At 37.3% G+C, this 21,745-nt stretch overlaps 2 protein-coding genes across 2 annotated transcripts; one reads left to right on the forward strand and one right to left on the reverse strand.

Annotated features, from left to right (window-relative positions):
- Positions 1–1,291: 1,291 nt before the first annotated feature.
- LOC128251107 (uncharacterized) lies at positions 1,292–6,662 on the forward strand. Its single transcript, XM_052977492.2, has one exon. The coding sequence runs from the start codon at positions 1,330–1,332 to the stop codon at positions 3,499–3,501; it is 2,172 nt and encodes a 723-aa protein (XP_052833452.2). The 5' UTR covers positions 1,292–1,329; the 3' UTR covers positions 3,502–6,662.
- A 1,399-nt stretch (positions 6,663–8,061) lies between these two features.
- Positions 8,062–11,558, reverse strand: LOC106868527 (uncharacterized). Its single transcript, XM_052977345.2, has one exon. It carries the CDS (start codon positions 10,948–10,950, stop codon positions 8,644–8,646), a length of 2,307 nt encoding a protein of 768 aa, XP_052833305.1. The 5' UTR covers positions 10,951–11,558; the 3' UTR covers positions 8,062–8,643.
- Between the last annotated feature and the right edge of the window lie 10,187 nt (positions 11,559–21,745).

The raw sequence follows: 21,745 nt of genomic DNA on the forward strand, positions 1-21,745 counted from the left end.
CAAGCTACGGAAAAAACCGGAAATTTTGATGTGGTATGAAAGAAATAAAGTGAATCTAGTCGAGTTAACGGTTCCTTGAAAGATTGACAGCTATGTAAACCTCGAAGAATGTATAGGAAAGTGGGTTATACATCATTAGATGTATACCTGACTTTCCTATATAAAATTAAGAATTAACGGAACGCTGAACTCCAGACTATCAACACAAACAACATTTATTTAAGGTGGAAAATATATACATCTTTAGCTCTTGTTTGTTGAGACGTCTTCTGTGTGTGTGAGCCGTCTAGCGTAAGTTCGAAAGATGGAGAGAGACAACTAAACACGTCCTTGCTCAATCGCTGGCCAGCAAGAAAGAGACAGAATGAAGCGGGAAAGCTTGGTTGTTGAATTTCATGCATGCGCACAGCGTTACTACAAATGTGAAAGGCAGGAAAGCGGAGCATTTCCCACTCAAAGTCGGTTTGTTGGACACAGTGTGAGACTAGAGTTGTTAGCGTTAGGTATAACTCAACGTAAAGTAAATACCACCACAATCGATATCCAAACGACAGCGGAAAAATGTTAGCCACTGGATCTGGTTTAAAAGAGACGTTGACGGATGTGTAAAAGAATATAGAGCTGTATTTAATAACCTGTTGATCTAGCAAGCGGGGCCTCATATCGGTTAGGTGGGGGTGAAGCGCTTTCTCTCCTAATGACCCTCATACACTTGCTGGCTTACCGTATACGGAGTTCTCGTCAGGTTACACTTACACATTTTTAAGGGCAGTGTAGAATATCTCTTTTGTTAACACAGAATAATGTAATCTGTTGGAGACTTAGCTGATATTTCTTCAAGATCGAAGGACCGCAAAGAGGCTCGCTCCTGTGTACGTAAGAATTATTGTGCTGTGTGATGTTGGATACAATTAAAAACGTAAATTAATAGAATTGGACGTTTGGGGATTTTTAATATATGTCACCGGTATCGTTAATAAAAGGAGAAAGAATATCAACGACACCGTCTATTGCAAATGTTTTGCTGATTTAGTTATGAACGTTCGTAATAATTGTCTCGTGTCAATGTTAATATTTGTGAATAAGACAGGGCAAGCTGTGTGTTTGAGGGTCTGTGTTACATCACGTTCCTGATTAAATATTTCGTTCGATCACAACTTCACATCGGTAAATGGTTCCCTATTTTACAGTTCGGTAAATGCCTTTTAATCGACCTTTTACTGGTGAGTAGAAAATATAACTGCATTACATCTGCTCCACACATGTAAACAGGGATCTTTGATATCAAAAATAAGAAACTGAGAATTTGTCTACTTTTTAAGAATTTCTATGGAGAACGTTAATCACTCGGACACTTGTAAGACGACTGTTTTTAAGAATGGAGATGCAGTTAGAATGACAGACAGAGATGAGAAAGCTGAAGACAAAAGTGTTCCTGAATATGAAGATGAAGTCTTCTCGCAAAAAGAAATACACAAGAAGAAAAAACGGCTCAGTTGTGAAATATGTGGGAAATGTTTTCCCGCTGATAGCCATTTAAAGAGACATAAAAGAATACATACAGGAGAAAAACCCTTCAGCTGTGAAATATGTGGTAAATCATTTGTTTGTAGTAGTGGATTAACACGACACATAGTTGTACACACTGGTGAAAGACGTTTCCATTGTGAAATATGTGGGAAATGTTTTACCTCTAATAATATTTTAAAGGTACATAAAAGAATACATACAGGAGAAAGACCCTTCCACTGTGAAATATGTGGGGAATCATTTCGTACTAGTGGTATATTAGCAGTACACGTATCTGTACACACTGGAGAAAGGCGTTTCAGTTGTGACATTTGTGGGAAATGTTTTGCCTCTAATAGTTATTTACAGACGCATAAAAGAACACATACAGGAGAAAAACCCTTCCACTGTGAAATATGTGGGAAATGTTTTGCCTCTAATAGTTATTTACAGATGCATAAAAAAATACATCTAGAAGAAAAACTCTTTCACTGTGACATATGTGGGAAATATTATGCCTCTAATAATCATTTACAGGCGCATAAAAGAATACACACAAGAGAAAAACCCTTCCACTGTGAAATATGTGGGAAATGTTTTACGTCTAATTATCATTTACAGATGCATAAAGGAATACATACAGGAGAAAAACCCTTCCACTGTGAAATATGTGGGAAATTTTTTACCCATAACAGTAATTTAAAGAGACATGAAGGAATACATACAGGAGAAAAACTCTTCCACTGTGAAATATGTGGGGAATGTTTTAATTGGAATAGTAATTTAAATGAACATAAAAGAATACATACAGGAGAAAAACCCTTCAGCTGTGAAATATGTGGGAAATTTTTTACCCGCAGTAGGGATTTAAAGAGACATAAAAGAACACATACAGGAGAAAAACCCTTCCACTGTGAAATATGTGGGAAATGTTTTATTGCTAATTATCTTTTACAGACACATAAAAGAACACATACAGGAGAAAAACCCTTCCACTGTGAAATATGTGGGAAATGTTTTACCTCTAGTAGTAATTTACAGACGCATAAAAGAACACATACAGGAGAAAAACCCTTCAACTGTGAAATATGTGGGAAATGTTTTACCTATAGTAGTGTTTTAAAGACACATAAAAGAATACATAGAGAAGAAAAGCCCTTCAACTGTGAAATATGTGGTAAATGTTTTACCTCTAATGATTATTTACAGACGCATAAAAGAACACATACAGGAAAAAAATCCTTCCACTGTGAAATATGTGGGAAATGTTTTACCAGTAATATTGTTTTAAAGACACATAAAAGAATACATACAGGAGAAAAACCCTTCCACTGTGGAATATGTGGGAAATGTTTTACCTATAGTAGTGTTTTAAAGACACATAAAAGAATACATACAGGAGAGAAACCCTACCATTGTGATATATGTGGGACATGTTTTACCTGTAATAGTATTTTAAAGACACATAAAAGAATACATACAGGAGAAAAACCCTTCCACTGTGAAATATGTGGGGAATCATTTCGTACTAGTGGTATATTAAGAGCACACAAAACTGTACACACTGGGGAAAGACGTTTCAATTGTGAAATATGTGGGAAAAGTTTTAACTCTAATGATTATTTACAGACGCATAAAAGAATACATACAAGAGAAAAACCCTTCCACTGTAACGTATGTGGGATATCATTTGCTTCTTCTGGTGTATTAACAAAACATGCAACTGTACACACTGGGGAGAAACCTTTCCAGTGTGAAATATGTGGGAAATATTTTACCCATGATAGTAATTTAAAGAGACATGAAAGAGTACATACAGGAGAAAAACCCTTCCACTGTGAAATATGTGGGAAATATTTTACCTCTAATAGTATTTTAAAGGGACATAAAAGAATACATACAGGAGAAAAACCCTTCCACTGTGAAATATGTGGGGAATCATTTGGTTCTAGTAGTAGTTTAGCAAGGCACAGAATTGTACACACCGGGTAAAAACGTTTCCATTGTGAAATATGTGAAAAATGTTTTACCTTGAATAGTCATTTGAAGAGACAAAAGAATACATTCAGGAGAAAAACCCTTCCACTGTGAAATATGTGGTAAATCATTCTCTGATCAATCTTCTCGTGCACGCCACAAAAATTACACTCCGGATAAAAACAATAATTGTGAAATATGTGGGAAAGCATTTCTTCATAAATTTGAGGTTGTAGTTCATACACAAAGTCACACTGGGGAGAAACTATTCCAATGTGAAATATGTGGGAGTTCTTTTGTAGTATTACCCTGAGAACACAGGAAAGAGTACACACTGGAAAAAGACCTTTCCACTGCAAAATATGTGGAAAATCTTTTACTCAGAGTGGTAGTCTACTTGACCACAAATGTCGTCACACAGGAGGAAATACCATCCCATTGTGAAACATGTGAGGAATCTTTTGAGTCTTGTGAATTAATGAATGAGAAAAGGATTCATTCTGGAGGGAAACCTTTTAGGTGTAAGATATGATAAACCTTTTTCTTTGGAGAACATTTTATGACAGTGAATCATCACCAATATTTAATGTTACATTTTCCAAGCTGGCATGGGTTGGACGGTTTGACTGGAGCTGGCAAGCCGGAGAACTGCACCAGGCTCCAGTTGTTTGTTTTGGCCTGGTTTCTATGGCTGGATGCCTTTCCTAATCCCAACATAAAATGGTGACACATGTTAGAAATCATTCTTCTCTTCTTGTAATCCACAAATACCATCCGGAGAAATTTCTGTTCGCTTTTAATTTTTAGACTGAGACACAATTTCATGAATCATGACACCATAGTGGAAATTGTGTGGGTGTTGATCTGAAAAATTACCGAACCCTTTTTGTGATCCATAAAATGGGTTGGCCTGTGGTGGAAGCCTTGGAAATTTTACCCATTTATATTGTGTAATTCACTAACAAATTGTTGCACGCCTCTTTGTTTCATTGTTGTGAAATAGATGGATTGTCAATAAACTTTTTTCTTCGGCATGAAATACATACAAAAGTCTTTTGCTCCCAAAGAGGGGAGAGAAAGATGAATGATTTAAAATAAATATATTTTAATTGTTGTGTGAGAAAGTATATATAATCTCATTATAAAATATAGTGTTTTTCAAAAACATCCTATATTTGAAACTATATCTCATGTTTAAGAAAAAAAAAATCATTTTACATTTTCATTTTACTCTGTCTTCCTTACTCACACCTACCTTTTCTTTCGTTAGACGCTTTCTGTCTCCCTCTCCCACTTTTTCTTTACTTTTTTTTGTTAGACGCTGGCAAACAATCTGTATATCTCTCTCTGACTCACTCCTGTCACACACACACAATTTCTCTCTCTTTCTTCAGGCGCTTATGCACACTTTGACTTCGCCATGTTCGCAAACTTCAAAATTGGTAAAAGTTACGGTTGAAAATCGATTTTTACAGCTACACACGGGTGCCTCTGAGAGAAAAAGTTGACGAAAATGCAGATAGGGTCATGACGAATGTCCTAAAATTGGAGCGACATGTGTGCTAATTTGTGGACATGCAAAAATTACATTCACGTACACACACACACATCCTGCCTTTTATATATACAGATACTACAATTAGCTGTCATTTCTGATGGTGCGTGGTCAGATAATAAGTAATACATATTTAAGTAATACTTGTTGCAATATAAAGTAATAAGTCTTATAACACACACAGACACACATGTTATTATCTCTGTCCTTATAAAAAGTTTGTTTGTTTGTTTGTAGGTTCCCTACTAAAAGCAGTAAATGAAATTCATGATATTTCAACTTTACCGCATCATTTCGATTAATTTAACCATTCTGACGATAGGTGTCTTTTTTTCCGTGAAAACGGAATGAGGATGGGCGAGTCTGTGGTGTGTTGGCTCTTGTTTCTTGCAATTCGCATACTCTTCATTTGATTCTATGGTTTTTACACACATAGTATACCTACACAAGTTTGTTAGTAACTTTATGGAAAATGAGAATTTTGAAGGGTTAATGTTTACATCTTGACCCGGAAATAAAAAACCCAAAAATATACTGGAATGGGTGTAAAAGAATGTGTAGGAAACGAATATGGAAAACAAAAAAGATATGCACAAAGCAACAGGAGGGTGGGGAGAGAACTTGGGAAAATTCACAAGATCTGAGCTTTTCCCTCATAACTTTTAGGAAAATGGGTTTTTTTTTCATTGAAATTTTATAGAAATACCTTTCAAATGGCATAAAATACAATTATAAAGAAATTTATGGGGAAAATGTTTTCCGAAGAGGTGGGGAGAGGACTTTGGAAAATTCACAAAATCCGATTTTTACCTACTTTTAGGAAAATAGGTTTTTTTTTTCAATGAAAAAGTACCCTGACCTAGTATGCTGCAAATCCCTTATTTGCTGTTAAAGAAATCCGTCTCGAATTCAAAGAAAAAAAATGAATCCAGGACCAAGGCGGTGGGGTCTCCTCCTCTTCCCGAACAAAAATAAGGGATTTGAAGCATATTAGGAGATCACGGTAATTGATTCCATCCAAAAAATCCGAGTTCTTTTTTAATTTTTTTTCAGTGAAAATCGTGCATATTTTACTCTGAGAAATTTCCGGTATTTGTCGGTTTTGAGAATGATTTTTCCATTTGTTTTTCTCCACAGCCTTTGAAATGACAGGTGAGTGTGTGGGCATCTATATACGAAAAAAAAGTTTTGAAAATTTATCAATTTTTTTCACTACACTTCCTCCTCCACAACACGCTCCAGGCTGATTACAGCTGATTATTATTTTTTTTTTTTTTATAATGTAAAACCATGGAAGAAGCTTTTTTGTTTAAAAGGAAACAAAGAAAAATACTAGAATAAAAAACAATTGTGAACATTCTCAAAAGAAAAAGTGCATGATTCTGGCGATGGAGAAAGAGATTGCAGTATGTTGTCGCTGGAACTGGCTGTGTCTTGTGTGGTCAGTGGCAAGACCTTAAAAGGTCTGGAACCAAAGAATTTCTTTATTTCCCTATAAAGGGAACACTACAAGGGACAAGCACATTCTTACAAATGGTTTGGGTTGCAATGAAATGGAGAAAATTGAAAAAATCGGATAAAAGGATGAAATAAAATTATATGCAATTAAAAATTTATAAAATAATGTTCTGGGTTATTTTTTTATGGTTAACTGGAGTATCCCTAATCTTGTGTGTTTGTAGGTGCTAGTGCCATGTAAAAAGCCCCCTGTACACTGTGCAATGCATTCGGTATTAGGAAGGGCATCCAACCACAGAAACTGTGCCAAGACAGACAGGGAGCCTGGGCAGCTCCTGTCAAATCGTCCAACCAATGTCAGCAGGGAAAATGGATGTGAAATGATGATGAGGAGTTCTAACAATCGAGAACATGGAGACTGGTACATCCTCAAAGTTTTATTTCTTTTTCTTTGACCATGTCACAGCATATTTTTATGGTTCCCATGACCAACGCATAGTACAGCTAAAATACACTCCAGAAAATATTACCATCCAGCAAAGCAAGCACAGAACAACCCATCGGAGGAATTTACAGCATAATTGACAACTCCTTGTAGTTATAGATATTTAATACTAATCCGTGTGGTTAGCTGTAACCTGGAACACACGGGAGTGCTACCATGGTATATGCGGGCATAGCATAGCCCTCAAAACCCACGTTAACATATCTCGTTTGTAAGATTTAAGCATTTGTATTTTTCCCATTTTATAAGATCTATCTTCTAAATCCTTTGACATCAGCTCAAGTGTTTCTCTTTATTTTTTCTATTTCAAAGTTTATTCTGCTGTCTTCTTTGTCTCATAAAGGCTTAAATAATGTCTCAATATTCATAACTTCTGCTGATTTGCCATGCATTGCAATATTTAACAGAGATTTCTCCATCTTTATTTTAGTCTGAGCTCAATGGACTGATTTCTTTTAAAACAGTGATAAGAATACACATGAAAGTGATAGAATCCACCAAATAACTGACCCAATCCAGTGACTTGCTGTCTGATGTTCCAAACACTTAACTTTAGATATTTCCTCTCAATATGGATGTTGCACGTAATTGAACAAAACAGAAATAATCTGAAATTACAGCCTCAAATGTGTCTCCTCATGTCTGAAAAGAAATATTGTTCTTCGGGAACTTTTGCAATTAATATAAATAATAACATTTATCACAAATATTTGGAGCTTTCGAATGGAACATGTTGAATATGTTGTAAATGCCCAGCTTTTACATCAACTAAACCTGCTGTTCCTTGAGAAGCTTTAGAAAATATATGTAACCTTTTTAGAAACAAACTTTGGAAGCATCGAATATGATTGGTATTTTACAGACCAGAAAGTAAATTTCAAAAGCAGTAAAGCTGTGAAAACAGCAGAAAATTGGGTATTTACCCTTATAAGATGGAAAAGGGTTGGCAGCAGGAGGCTATGGGAGTTGAACCTATACCAATCAGATACTGGCTGGGTACCCATGTGTAAACATACCTATTAATTTGGTGAATTTCAATACAAACACAAGTACAATATTTATGAAATTTTGAAAATCATTTATTGTAGAAAATAACAAAATGTAGAATAATGAGTGAATCATTGACAACAAAATATTGAAAATACTAAAAGTAAACAATCCTTTATAATATTTGGGGAGTAATAAAAAAATTTACTTTTTATCTCGTTATTTTGACATTTTCATTTAAATCCTCATACACACATTAGCATCTTTAATCATGTACATATTTCAATAATACCTGTCATTGACAGCTCAGGTATGCTAGTAATTCCATGAGTCCACAACATTGAGTCCACCCAAAGACATGTCAATAGAAACGACAGACAGAAACTGAAGGAAGCCCATCACGTACGTGTGTGTCTGTTTGACTTGAAATACACAAGTGGCTTCCATTTCCATTCCTGCATGAAAATATTACCAAACAGGGGCAAATCATCATCATTAAGCATCCTTTATCCATGCTGGCATGGGTTGGATGGTTTAACCAGCCTTAAGAAGAAATGCTTTCCCACATATTTCACAATTATTCTTTTTTTCAGAGTGTATCTTTTTGTGGTGTGCACAAGGAGATTGATCAGAGAATGATTTTCCACCTATTTCACTGTGAAAGGGTTTTTTCTCCTGTATGTGTTCTTTCATGTTGCTTTAAATTACTATTATAGGCAAAACATTTCCCACATATTCCACAGTGGAAGGGTTTTTCTCCTGTATGTGTTCTTTTATGTTGCTTTAAATAATCATTAGTCGTAAAACATTTCCCACATGTTTCACAATGGAAACGTTTTTCCCCAGTGTGTACAGTTTTGTGTGTTCTTAATATACTACTAGAACCAAATGATGCCCCACATATTTCACAGTGGAAGGGTTTTTCACCTGTATGTATTCTTTTATGTGTCTGTAAACGACAATTAAAGGTAAAACATTTCCCACATATTTCACACTCGAAGGGTTTTTCTCCTGTATGTATTCTTTCATGTTGCTTTAAAACACTATTATGGGTAAAACATTTCCCACATATTCCACAGCGGAACGGTTTTTCTCCTGTATGTGTTCTTTCATGTTGCTTTAAAACACTATTATGGGTAAAACATTTCCCACATATTCCACAGCGGAACGGTTTTTCTCCTGTATGTGTTCTTTTATGTCCCTTTAAAATACTATTAGTGGTAAAACATTTACCACATAATTCACAGTGGAAGGGTTTTTCTCTTGTGTGTATTGTTTTATGTTGCTTTAAATTACTATTAGTGGTAAAACATTTCCCACATATTTCACAACTGAAACGTCTTTCTCCAGTGTGTACAGATATGTGTACTGTCAATATACGACGAGTACGAAATGATTCCCCACATATTTCACAGTGGAAGGGTTTTTCTCCTGTATGTATTCTTTTATGTTCCTTTAAATCACTATTAGAAGCAAAACATTTCCCACATATTTCACAAGGGAAACGTTTTTCCCTGGTATGTACAAGTTTGTGTCTTGTTAATGTACCACTACGACGAAACGATTCTCCACATATTTCACAGTGGAAGGGTTTTTCTCCTGTATGTATTCTTTTATGTCCCTCTATTTGACCTCTACGGGTAAAACATTTCCCACATATTTCACAGTGGAAGGGTTTTTCTCCTGTATGTGTTCTTTCATGTTTCTTTAAATTATTATTATGGGTAAAACAATTCCCACATATTTCACAGCGGAAGGGTTTTTCTCCTGTATGTATTCTTTTATGTTGCTTTAAATTACCACTACAGGTAAAACATTTCCCACATATTTCACAATGGAAACGTTTTTCCTCAGTGTGTAGAGTTTTGTGTGTTCTTAATATACTACTAGAACCAAATGATTTCCCACATAATTCACAACGGAAGGGTTCTTCTCCTGTATGTGTTCTTTTGTGTCCCTTTAAATGACTATTAGAGGTAAAACATTTCCCACATATTCCACAGTGGAAGGGTTTTTCTCCTGTATGTGTTCTTTTATGTCCCTTTAAATTACCATTAGAGGTAAAACATTTCCCACATATTTCACAGTGAAAGGGTTTTTCTCCTGTATGTATTCTTTTATGTTCCTTTAAATCACTATTAAAGGCAAAACATTTCCCACATATTTCACAAGGGAAACGTTTTTCCCTGGTATGTACAAATTTGTGTCTTCTTAATGTACTACTACGACGAAATGATTCCCCACATATTTCACAGTGGAAGGGTTTTTCTCCTGTATGTATTCTTTTATGTTCCTTTAAATTACTATTAGAGGCAAAACATTTCCCACATATTTCACAAGGGAAACTTTTTTCCCTGGTATGTACAAGTTTGTGTCTTGTTAATGTACCACTACGACGAAATGATGCCCCACATATTTCACAGTGGAAGGGTTTTTCTCCTGTATGTATTTTTTTATGTTCCTCTATTTGACCTCTACGGGTAAAACATTTCCCACATATTTCACAATGAAAACGTTTTTCACCAGTGTGCACAGTTTTGTGTCTTGTTAATGTACCACTATAACTAAATGATTCCCCACATATTTCACAGTGGAAAGGTTTTTCTCCTGTATGTGTTCTTTTATGTCCCTTTAAATTACCACTACAGGTAAAACATTTCCCACATATTTCACAGTGGAAGGGTTTTTCTCCTGTATGTATTCTTATATGTGTCTTTAAAGTAGCATTCGTGCTAAAACATTTGCAACATATTTCACAACGGAACCGTTTTTCTTCTTTGTGTATTTCTTTCTGCGTGAAGTCTTCATCTTCTGAAGAGAATGTCTTCCTATAAATCTCACAGCGATATTCAGGAACACTTTTGTCTTCAGCTTTCTCATCTCTGTCTGTCATTCGAACTGCATCTCCATTCTTAAAAACAGTCGTCTTACAAGTGTCCGAGTGATTAACGTTCTCCATAGAAATTCTTGAGGAATTCTTAAAAAGTTCCTTGTTTTTGATATCAAAGACCTCTGTTTATATGTGTGGAGCAAATGTAATGAAGTTATATTTGCTACTCACCAGTAGAATGTTTGATATGAAGTCCAAATGAAAAGTGAAGATGAGTGAGAAAAGTTCATTGATTGAATTGTGGTCGATTAAAAGCCATTTCCCGCGCTGTAGAATCGGGAAGAAATATTTAGCGATGTGAGGTTGTGATCAAACGAAATATTTAATCCTGAAGGTCATGGAACACTGACCCTTAAACATGTATGTTGCCCTGTCTTATCCATTAACATTCACCTCGACACGAGATAGTTACTACGAATCATTATAATTAGTTCAGCTCAACATTTGCAATAGGCGGTGTCGGTGATATTCTTTCCCCTTTTGTAAACGATTCCGATGACATATATTAAAAATCCCTAACAAACAAACGTTCAGTTATGTTTATTTAAAAACAGGGCACTGTCATGGTATTAGCTGTCAGAAATGAAAGTAGAAAAATCTAAACAAGGAATGTTACTGCTGGTTTGAGTTGAAATCTGTTTCTTTGGCTACTGACTGGCCGGAGCTATCTGTCTGTCTGTCTCTCTATCACTCGTCCACCTTCGTTTGTTTCCGTAGAATTTATCAAATTAGAAAAAAAAACTTTTTGGCTACTTCCATCATGCTAGCTCCACACGAGGGGCATATTTTTGGGGTATTTAAAAGTCCATGTCTCTTAAGCCAATTAAATACTATTTTCTGTTGTGGCGGTGGCGATGGCAATATCGCGGTGATTAATTCCAACTTTGGATTACGCGTGGTGGTGCTGATTGGTGTATGTGATTTGTTTTTAAAAACAATAATGAATAATGCAAAAATATATTTATTTATAAAGTTTAAACTGAATTTCATATGTTTAAATTCTACGAGGGAGAGACAGACAGATAGCTCCGGCCAGTCAGTAGCCAAAGAAACACATTTCAACTCAAACCAGCAGTAACATTCCTTGTTTGGATTTTTCTACTTTCATTTCTGACAGCTAATACCATGACAGTGCCAAAAACAGTCGTCTTACAAGTGTCCAAGTGATTGACATTCTCCATATAAATTGAGGAATTGTTAAAAAGTGGGAAAATTTTCAGAAGCATATTTGTAGAAAGTTTTATTTAAAAATACCCATTTTCCATAAAGTTACGAACAAACACATTCAGTGGGGCACTGTTGTGTAGGTATGCCCTGTGTGTATAAAAAGCATAGTATCAAATACACAACACCCGAATTGCTAGAAATATGAGACTACACCACCGACTCGTCCATCCTCATTACTTTCTCGGAAAATAAATAAACTTATCGGCAGAATGGTCGAATTAATTGAAATGATGCGGAAGATCTGAACTATTATGAATTTCATTTACTGTTTTCAGTGGGGCAACCTACAAGCAAGCTTTGCTTTTTTAAGGACAGAGATATTAACGTGTGTGTGACAGAGAGAGAGAAACTGTAATAAGCTTTATTAATATTTATTACAAGTATTACTTAAATAGGACTTAGTTATTTTAATGGACACAAGACTGTTGATTTATTTCGTTCGCATCGGAAGTGGTTGTGAATAACATTTTCCGCAAGTGGAGAGTGAAGTTTCGGAACATTTAGACGATTCTGCTTCAATGGGATCGACAGAAGGTTTTCTCGTTTCACCACAGTTGTGTCCTCCTCCTCCGTCGCCGCATAACTTCCAGAAAAATCGATACATTTTCACGGAATTTTCAACAAATCTGCCTTAGATGCTGTACATTCAGAGTATATGAGGATTTACGGGAAAGAATAATTCTTCGGGGGCGCGGAGAGCAATTTCACAAAATCCACACCACCCCATTTTTCCCTGATAACTTTCAGGAAAATATTTTTTTTTTTAAATGAAAGTTTATAGAATTATCATTCAGACTGCAAGCATTACGGTTGTAAAAAAATATGTGGGTGAAATGTTCTCCGAAGGGGTGGGGACAGGGTTTTAGAAAATACAGAGTTTCAAATAAAGAAGACCATATAAGTTAATTTTTTTCACCATCCCCACCATGCCCCTCACGACGGTTTTTCACAATTTCTTTCTCTTTTTTCTTTTCTGTTTTTGGCACCTAAATACTATGGAAGGAGTCGTTTCGGTACTAAAGCAGAAATTTCAAATATTTTGAGCGCTAAATCTGTGATTTAAGGGAGATTTGGCTGTTATTTCTAGCACATCACAAGACCATCCTCCTCTTTATTTCTAACTTTCGCATGTATAAAAATCATTTGAATATTTATGATTTGTTTTTTCAAGCCCACATCGTTTCTGCTTATAGTTTTAAATGTTGGACAGACTGAGGAGATCGTTTTTGGCATCTATCCACACTGATGAAAGAAAAATAAGGTTGGGCTATTTAAAAGATATTTCATTTTAATAGCATACTTTTCTGTGAGAAAATATTTTTCCTTACTCACACATGGGGCCTCGCAAGATGCAGGTTGGGGTCAAAATTTAAAATGAACATTGGATTTTGGTTGTTGTTGCTTATATTCCACCAATGGACCATGCGTATGTCACTTCCGCATCATCATTCCATAAAATGTGTTTATGGAAAGAAAAATATTGAAAAACATTAACACAGTGAGAGTGAAACTTCTCGAGTTCTGATAGTGACTCAGCAATTAGTGCAAGGTCATCAGCATGTTGGAGCTCCCAGGGGCATCCTGTCGTGAATTCCTCTGTTATAGCCTGGAGGACTATGATAAATAGGAGGGGGCTGAGGACAGAACCTTGGTGGACCCCTACCTCTACCCGGAATTCTTCACTGTACTCATTGCCAACCCTCACCTTACTGACAGCGTCTCTGTACATGGCTCACACTAACCTTTCTTCTATCCCTAGTTTCCTCATTGGCCACCAGAAAAGGGATTAGGGGACTCTGTCAAAGGCTTTCTTCATGTCAACGAAAGCCAGGTACAGAGGTTTATCTTTGGTTAGGTATTTCTCCTGCAGCTGTCTTACCAGAAATATAGCATCAGTGGTGCTTTTCCCAGGCACGAACCTAAACTGCATTTCATCTAAACCGACTCTCTCCCTAATTAGTTGGGCTATGACCCTCTCCGTGACTTTCATTACCTGATCTAACAACTTGATACCTCTGTAATTTTTTGTATCTAAAGCGTCACCTTTACCTCTGCAGCAGTTGATTATATGTATATATGTATATATGTATATATATGTATATATGTATACACACACACATATATGTGTATTTTAATGAAGTAAAGTGATAGTCCCAGTGATTTACCTGAAACGAGTGAGAACAGTTGCATGGAAAGTGCTAATCTCTAATTGTAGAGGCAACATGTGGAAAAGGTAGACCCAGGAAGACGTGGCAGAAAGCGATAAGAAAGGATCTACAGACTTTGGGACTGACAGGGAACCAAGTCTCTTGGTGGTTTGTTCTCCTTGAATACACACATCAAGCAAAACAAAAGTGTGGTAGCCCTTTCAACTCTCTCCAGCTGAGTATCCCTAATCTCGCGTGTTCATAGATGCTGGTGTCATGTAAAAAGCTCCCAGTACACTCTGTAATGCAGTTGGCATTAGGAAGGGCATCCAGCCAAAGAAACCATGCCAAGACAGACAGGGTCCCTGGGCAGCTCCTGTCAAAACGTTCAACAAATGTCGGCTGTCTTCTTTGTCTCATAAAGGCTTAAATAATGTCTCAATATTCATAACTTCTGCTGATTTGCCATGCATTGCAATATTTAACAGAGATTTCTCCATCTTTATTTTAGTCTGAGCTCAATGGACTGATTTCTTTTAAAACAGTGATAAGAATACACATGAAAGTGATAGAATCCACCAAATAACTGCCCCAATCCAGTGACTTGCTGTCTGATGTTCCAAACACTTAACTTTAGATATTTCCTCTCAATATGGATGTTGCACGTAATTGAACAAAACAGAAATAATCTGAAATTACAGCCTCAAATGTGTCTCCTCATGTCTGAAAAGAAATATTGTTCTTCGGGAACTTTTGCAATTAATATAAATAATAACATTTATCACAAATATTTGGAGCTTTCGAATGGAACATGTTGAATATGTTGTAAATGCCCAGCTTTTACATCAACTAAACCTGCTGTTCCTTGAGAAGCTTTAGAAAATATATGTAACCTTTTCAGAAACAAACTTTGGAAGCATCGAATATGATTGGTATTTTACAGACCAGAAAGTAAATTTCAAAAGCAGTAAAGCTGTGAAAACAGCAGAAAATTGGGTATTTACCCTTATAAGATGGAAAAGGGTTGGCAGCAGGAGGCTATGGGAGTTGAACCTATACCAATCAGATACTGGCTGGGTACCCATGTGCAAACATACCTATTAATTTGGTGAATTTCAATACAAACACAAGTACAATATTTATGAAATTTTGAAAATCATTTATTGTAGAAAATAACAAAATGTAGAATAATGAGTGAATCATTGACAACAAAATATTGAAAATATTAAAAGTAAACAATCCTTTATAATATTTGGGGAGTAATAAAAATAATTTACTTTTTGTCTCGTTATTTTGACATTTTCATTTAAATCCTCATACACATATTAGCATCTATAATCATGTGCATATTTCAATGTGAAGGCGCATGGCTCAGTGGTTAGAGCGTCGAGCTTACGATTGTGAGGTTGTGAGTTTGAATCTCGGACTGGGCTGCATGTTGTGTTCTTGAGCAAGACACTTTGTTTCACGTTGCTCTAGTTCACTCAGCTGTAGAAATGAGTTGCGACATCACAGGTGCCAAGCTGTATCAGCCCCTTTGCCTTTCCCTTGGATAACACCGGTGGCATGGTGAGGGGAGTCCAGTAAACATGGGTGACTACTGGTCTCCTTGCTCAGACTTGTGCCTGGGAGGGTAATTTTCTAGGTGCAATCCCATGGTCAGTCATGAGAGAAGGGGGGGGGGTCTCTCATATTTCAATAATGCCTGTCGTTATTGACAGTTTCAGTATGCTAGTAATTCCATGAGTCCACCCAAAGACATGTCAGTAGAAACGACAGAGAGAAACTGAAGGAAGCCCATCATGTACGTGTGTGTCTGCTTGACTTGAAATACACAAGAAGTGGCCTCCAGTTCCATTCCTGCATGAAAATATTACCAATCAGGGGCAAATCATCATCATTAAGCATCCTTTATCCATGCTGGCATGGGTTGGACAGTTTGACCAGGGTTCGTAAGCTGGGAGACAGCACCAGACTCCTCTCATTTGGCATGGTTTCTCTGGCTGGATGCCCTTCCTCACACCAACCCCTCTGAGAGTGTAATTAGCAGAAAACAGTGGCATGTGGCCACAGCGACTGACTAAACAAATTGTGTCTGATCCAGTCAAGTGTGAAAATGTGGAAGTAAAAATACTGATGAACGTTTCATATTTGTATTTTCCTCATCGCGATTCATGAAATTCTGTCTCACTATCTTTCTCCTGTATGTGTTCTTTCATGTCTCTTTAAATGACTACTCCGGGAAAAACCTTTCCCACATAATTCACAGTGGAAGGGTTTTTCTCCTGTATGTATTCTTTTATGTTCCTTTAAATGACTATTAGAGGTAAAACATTTCCCACATATTTCACAAGGGAAACGTTTTTCCCTGGTGTGTACATGTCTGTGGCTTGTTAATGTACTATTACAACCAAATGATTTACCACATATTTCACAGTGGAAGGGTTTTTCTCCTGTATGTATTATTTTATGCCGCTTCAAATTACTATTAGTGGTAAAACATTTCCCACATATTTCACAATTGAAACGTCTTTCCCCAGTATGTACAGATATGTGTCTTGTTAATCCACTACTACAAACAAATGATTTCCCACATATTTCACAGCTGAAGGGTTTTTCTCCTGTATGTATTCTTTTATGTGTCTGTAAATCACTATTACGGGTAAGACATTCCCCACATATTTCACAGTGGAAGGGTTTTTCTCCTGTATGCATTCTTTTATGTCCCTTTAAAATACCATTAGAGGTAAAACATTTCCCACATATTTCACAGCTGAAGGGTTTTTCTCCTGTATGTATTCGTTTATGCATCTGTAAAAGATAATTAGCAGTAAAACATTTCCCACATATTTCACAATGGAAGGGTTTTTCACCTGTATGTATACTTTTATGTACCTTTAAAGTACTATTAATGGTAAAACATTTCCCACATATTTCACAGTGGAAGGGTTTTTCTCCTGTATGTATTCTTTTATGTACCTTTAAAATATTATTAGAAGTAAAACATTTCCCGCATATTTCACAATGGAAACGTCTTTCTCCAGTGTGTACAATTATGTGTCTTGTTAATCCACCACTACAAACAAATGATTCCCCACATATTTCACAGTGGAAGGGTTTTTCTCCTGTATGTGTTCTTTTATGTCTCTTTAAATGACTATCTGAGGGAAAACATTTCCTACATATTTCACAGCGCAAAGGTTTTTCTCCTGTATGCACTCTTTCATGTCTTTTTACATCACTATCAGAGGGAAAACATTTCCCACATATTTCACAACGGAACCGTTTTTCTTCTTTGTGTATTTCTTTCTGCGAGAAGTCTGCATCTTCTGAAGAGAATGTCTTCCTATAAATCTCACAGCGATATTCAGGAACACTTTTGTCTTCAGCTTTCTCATCTCTGTCTGTCATTCGAACTGCATCTCCATTCTTAAAAACAGTCGTCTTACAAGTGTCCGAGTGATTAACGTTCTCCATAGAAATCCTTGAGGAATTCTTAAAAAGTTTCTTATCTTTGATATCAAAGACCTCTGTTTATATGTGTGGAGCAAATGTAATGAAGTTATATTTTCTACTCACCAGTAGAATGTTTGATATAAAGTCTAAATGAAAAATGAAGATGAGTGAGAAAAGATCATTGATTGATTTGTGGTCGATTAAAAGCCATTTCCCGCGCTGTAGAATCGGGAACAAACATTTAGCGATGTGAGGTTGTGATCAAACGATATATTTAATCCTGAAGGTCATGGAACACTGACCCATAAACATGTATGTTGCCCTGTCTTATCCATTAACATTCACCTCGACACGAGATAATTACTACGAATCATTATAACTAGTTCAGCTCAACATTTGCAATAGGCGGTGTCGGTGATATTCTTTCCCCTTTGTAAACGATATCGGTGACATATATTAAAAATCCCCAACGTAATGTAACGTTCGTTATATAACCTTTGTTGGACTGTGTTTCCGTTTTTGAAAATATTTTTTTCAGTTATACGGAATTGTTTTGTTCAAAAAATGTCTTCCACGGAAGAAAACACAAATATGAATTTTGCTGCGGCCGTCGGTGGCCGAGAACAAATAAAATTGAAAGTGGAGGAAATCCAGGCATTCTTCGGAATGATATTAGAAAAGGACGGTGAATCGAGAATAACACCTCCAAGTGAATTCCAAAATAAAATCAAAGAGAAAACTATCATCTATAAAACTTACAACACGGAGACCAAGAGATTTGAACACTTGGAGGAGAATTGCATAGAGAAATGTCTTGGCGCAATAATGAACCACATAAAATATCTAAACAGAGGAATAAGATTAGCAGCCATTGAAGCAAGCTTCGATTCGACAGAGCGTGCAAGAGAGCTGTCGACAAGAACCTTGCAATGTGGCAAAATTTTATTACTGCCACTATATTTGGGACGTAGGACGTCCCGAATAAAAATTAAAAACATCCCCTCCGGAGGTGGAGGTGGGCTGGATCGTGGCCACCCTGCTATACAAGAGGGAGGAAAAATTAAAAATTATAGAGACAACAAAAGATGGCCCACAGAACTGGCGGGGCCAGACCCTCGAGATCCTGGCGCAAGCCACAACGAGCTGCCAGAAACGATAATAATGGACGATATAAGTATCTCCATTCATGTCGAAGGAAGGATGCCCCAGGGGGGATCATCGAAAAACCAAAGTGAACCCCCAAAAAGTTACAACACTTATAAGACCAACTAAAGATGCACCCTTAGCTACAACCAAAAAGACATCAACCAAAGAGGGTGAACTCCCGGACACGGAGGTCGTTACCAGGAGTTCATCCAACCAAGAGTGACCGCATCATATGAGATCATCACTGACAGTGAAGAAGAAAAGCAACTACCAACAGACAGGTACCAGGTTTGTTTGAGGAAGAGGACGAGGAAGATGGAGTCCCCGAACAAACAGGAAACCCCAAAGACCAAAGTAGCCAAACCAGGGAAGAACAAAGGGAAAAAATGGCCCTTTTAGACATCCCTATAACAATACCGAAACCAGTTGATCGAGTGACGGTCTCGTACCGTAGAAAAGACATTTATCTAGATGGGGTCATTAGACCACATAATGACTCATTGGTTTATAAAAATGATGGTTATCAGAGTCCTACTGTCATAGCAAAGGTAGCAAGAACTCTGTCTTTTGATCTGAGCAAATTACATCCCAAGGGCATAAGCTTACTAGATAATTTCGAAAAAGTATTCGACCCGTCGGTTGAACCCTCCTTAGATCTTGTTCAGAACGGGGGCATCAGTATTTTCTTAACGAAACACTTTGAAACTTGGGACACTGGTAGAATGTGTCATATAAAACATCTTTTTCTCTTAGTCTTCTTAACAAAAAAACGTACATCGCAAGTTATTTCATGTTAAAGTTGTCGTATTTCTGTAATTTCAACCAATGACTGACGTCCATTCAGCCGGATATTATTAAGTGCTGACTATGTAAACAAACGATAGCTGAAGCATATTGGCAGTAGGGTTAGGGTTAGGGTTAGGCAGTAGCTAATAAACCTTTCATACAGTTCAGGCAAATGTTAACGAAATAAACACGCGTAAAAGAAAATGAAAAAAGCAAATGTTGTACACATACAGTTCAGGCAGATGTTAACGAAATTATAAATGGAGATTAAATACGCTTTACACCGCTTAAACTTCCAAAGGAGCAAGTATAAACAGCTGAATACTTGTCAGTGATTGGTTGAAATTATCGAAATAAGACAATTTTTTACATGAAATAAATTCAAATACAAAAATTTTTTTCTGTTCTATAACACAAAATAGATAAGTATACGAAGTTTGAAAGTCTTTCGGTACCAAAAACACTACATAAAACATTAATGAAAACTGGTGCCCCCGTTTTGAACGAGATCCCCCTCCTTGGAGGTACCCTTCATAGGAGGAACAGAAGGAAATAGGGAAGTGGTTTCAAATGTCTTGAGAGCCATTCCCCTGGAAAGACAATGAGAGGGTAAGTAGGTTCCCGTTTTTCCTCTATGTTGCAAATGGCCGTGTTGAACATAGCGTGCTTAAATGTGCGTGGCCTGAGCTCGAAGTGGAAGCAGGCGTGCCTCCTCGACGACCTCAGGTCACATAGCATAGATGTGATGGTTGTTACAGAGACTAGACTGGACAAGCTGCAAGCCTTCTCTGCCCTCCTGAATGACTACGAGAAAATAATTTCTCCTAGCCGGGAGGGAGGGAGCAGAGGGGTGGCTGTCTTGATCCGTAAAAGCTTAGTCATGCAGACTCGTACAATCTTCGTGGACCCAGAAGGTGAGTTCGTCGTTCTGGATCTGACATACAGTGGCAAGGCTTTCAGGCTGGTGGGCATCTACGCGCCTGGTATTGCAGGCAAACGGGTCGGTTTCTTTCATCGCCTGGAGAATTTCCTGGTGACATCGAAAACAGTAGCTGTACTAGGTGACTTTAACGCTATACTGGATGCGCACCAGGATAGCGTGGGCTCTAAAGATAGAAAGGGAAACTCATGCCTCATCGATCTGCTGAAGCGTTTCAGGCTGGCAGATCGATATAAACTTGACATCCCGAACATTCCAGTGTGGACCTGGGCAAGAAACGACGGAATGGGAAGGTCTTATATAGACAGGATAGTCGTAAGTACTAGAGACAAGCATAGCTTTAGTTGTCCACAGTTTACCTACGTACCCTACACAGATCACAAGTTAGTGACGTGTAGGGTGTATATAGATAAGGTACATAGACAGGGATTTGGCTACTGGAAGCTGAACAAGACTTTATTGGATTGCGAGGCCTACCGTAGCCAGATTAAGGAGTTAGTGAAGAGGGCACTTACTGGCGCTGTTATCAACAACCGGTGGTGGAATGCCCTCAAAAGAGCCCTTCGAATTGAGTCAATTAGATTTAGATTTGACTGGATCAGACACAATTTGTTTAGTCAGTCGAGAAAGTAATGAGGATGGACGAGTCGGTGGTGTAGTCTTGTAGGAAATTGGTTATATGAACTTTTCACGTTGGGCTGCGTGTTTGAATCAACATCGGAGGGTCACCACTTTTATAGGAAAGTGGTTATACACCATTAAGTGTACACCTGCTTTCCTATATTAAATTCGGAATAAACAACGAAACGCAGAACTCTGAACTATCAACACAACAATATTTATTTATGGAGGTAAATAGGGTATGGTTGCTGAGACGTCGGAATGAGCTGTCCCCAGAGCTGGAATGCTGGAGAGACAGCTTAACACGGCCATGCTCATGGCCGGCCGGCTGGGAAAAGAGAATGAATAAGGGCGCCAAACTTGGATATTGATGACTACGCATGCGCACGAGACAAGGCGTTACTACAGGGCTCCCCTGCTAGTGCGGAACGCACGAAAATAGAAAATTGGAGGAACGCCTGAGGCAAGATGGCCACTGAAACCAACCACAAGATATGGCACAAACACACACAAAGAAAAATCAAAGAAATGAATGTACACT

This window comes from Octopus bimaculoides, chromosome 28 (assembly GCF_046866305.1).
Source record: "Octopus bimaculoides isolate indiv1 chromosome 28, ASM4686630v1, whole genome shotgun sequence".
NCBI lineage: Eukaryota > Metazoa > Mollusca > Cephalopoda > Octopoda > Octopodidae > Octopus > Octopus bimaculoides.

What these genes read in the sequence shown, in the direction of transcription:
- LOC128251107 (XM_052977492.2), top strand. Translation starts at nt 1,330, where the DNA reads ATGGAGAACGTTAATCACTCGGACACTTGTAAGACGACTGTTTTTAAG.
- LOC106868527 (XM_052977345.2), bottom strand. Translation starts at nt 10,950, where the DNA reads ATGGAGAACGTTAATCACTCGGACACTTGTAAGACGACTGTTTTTAAG.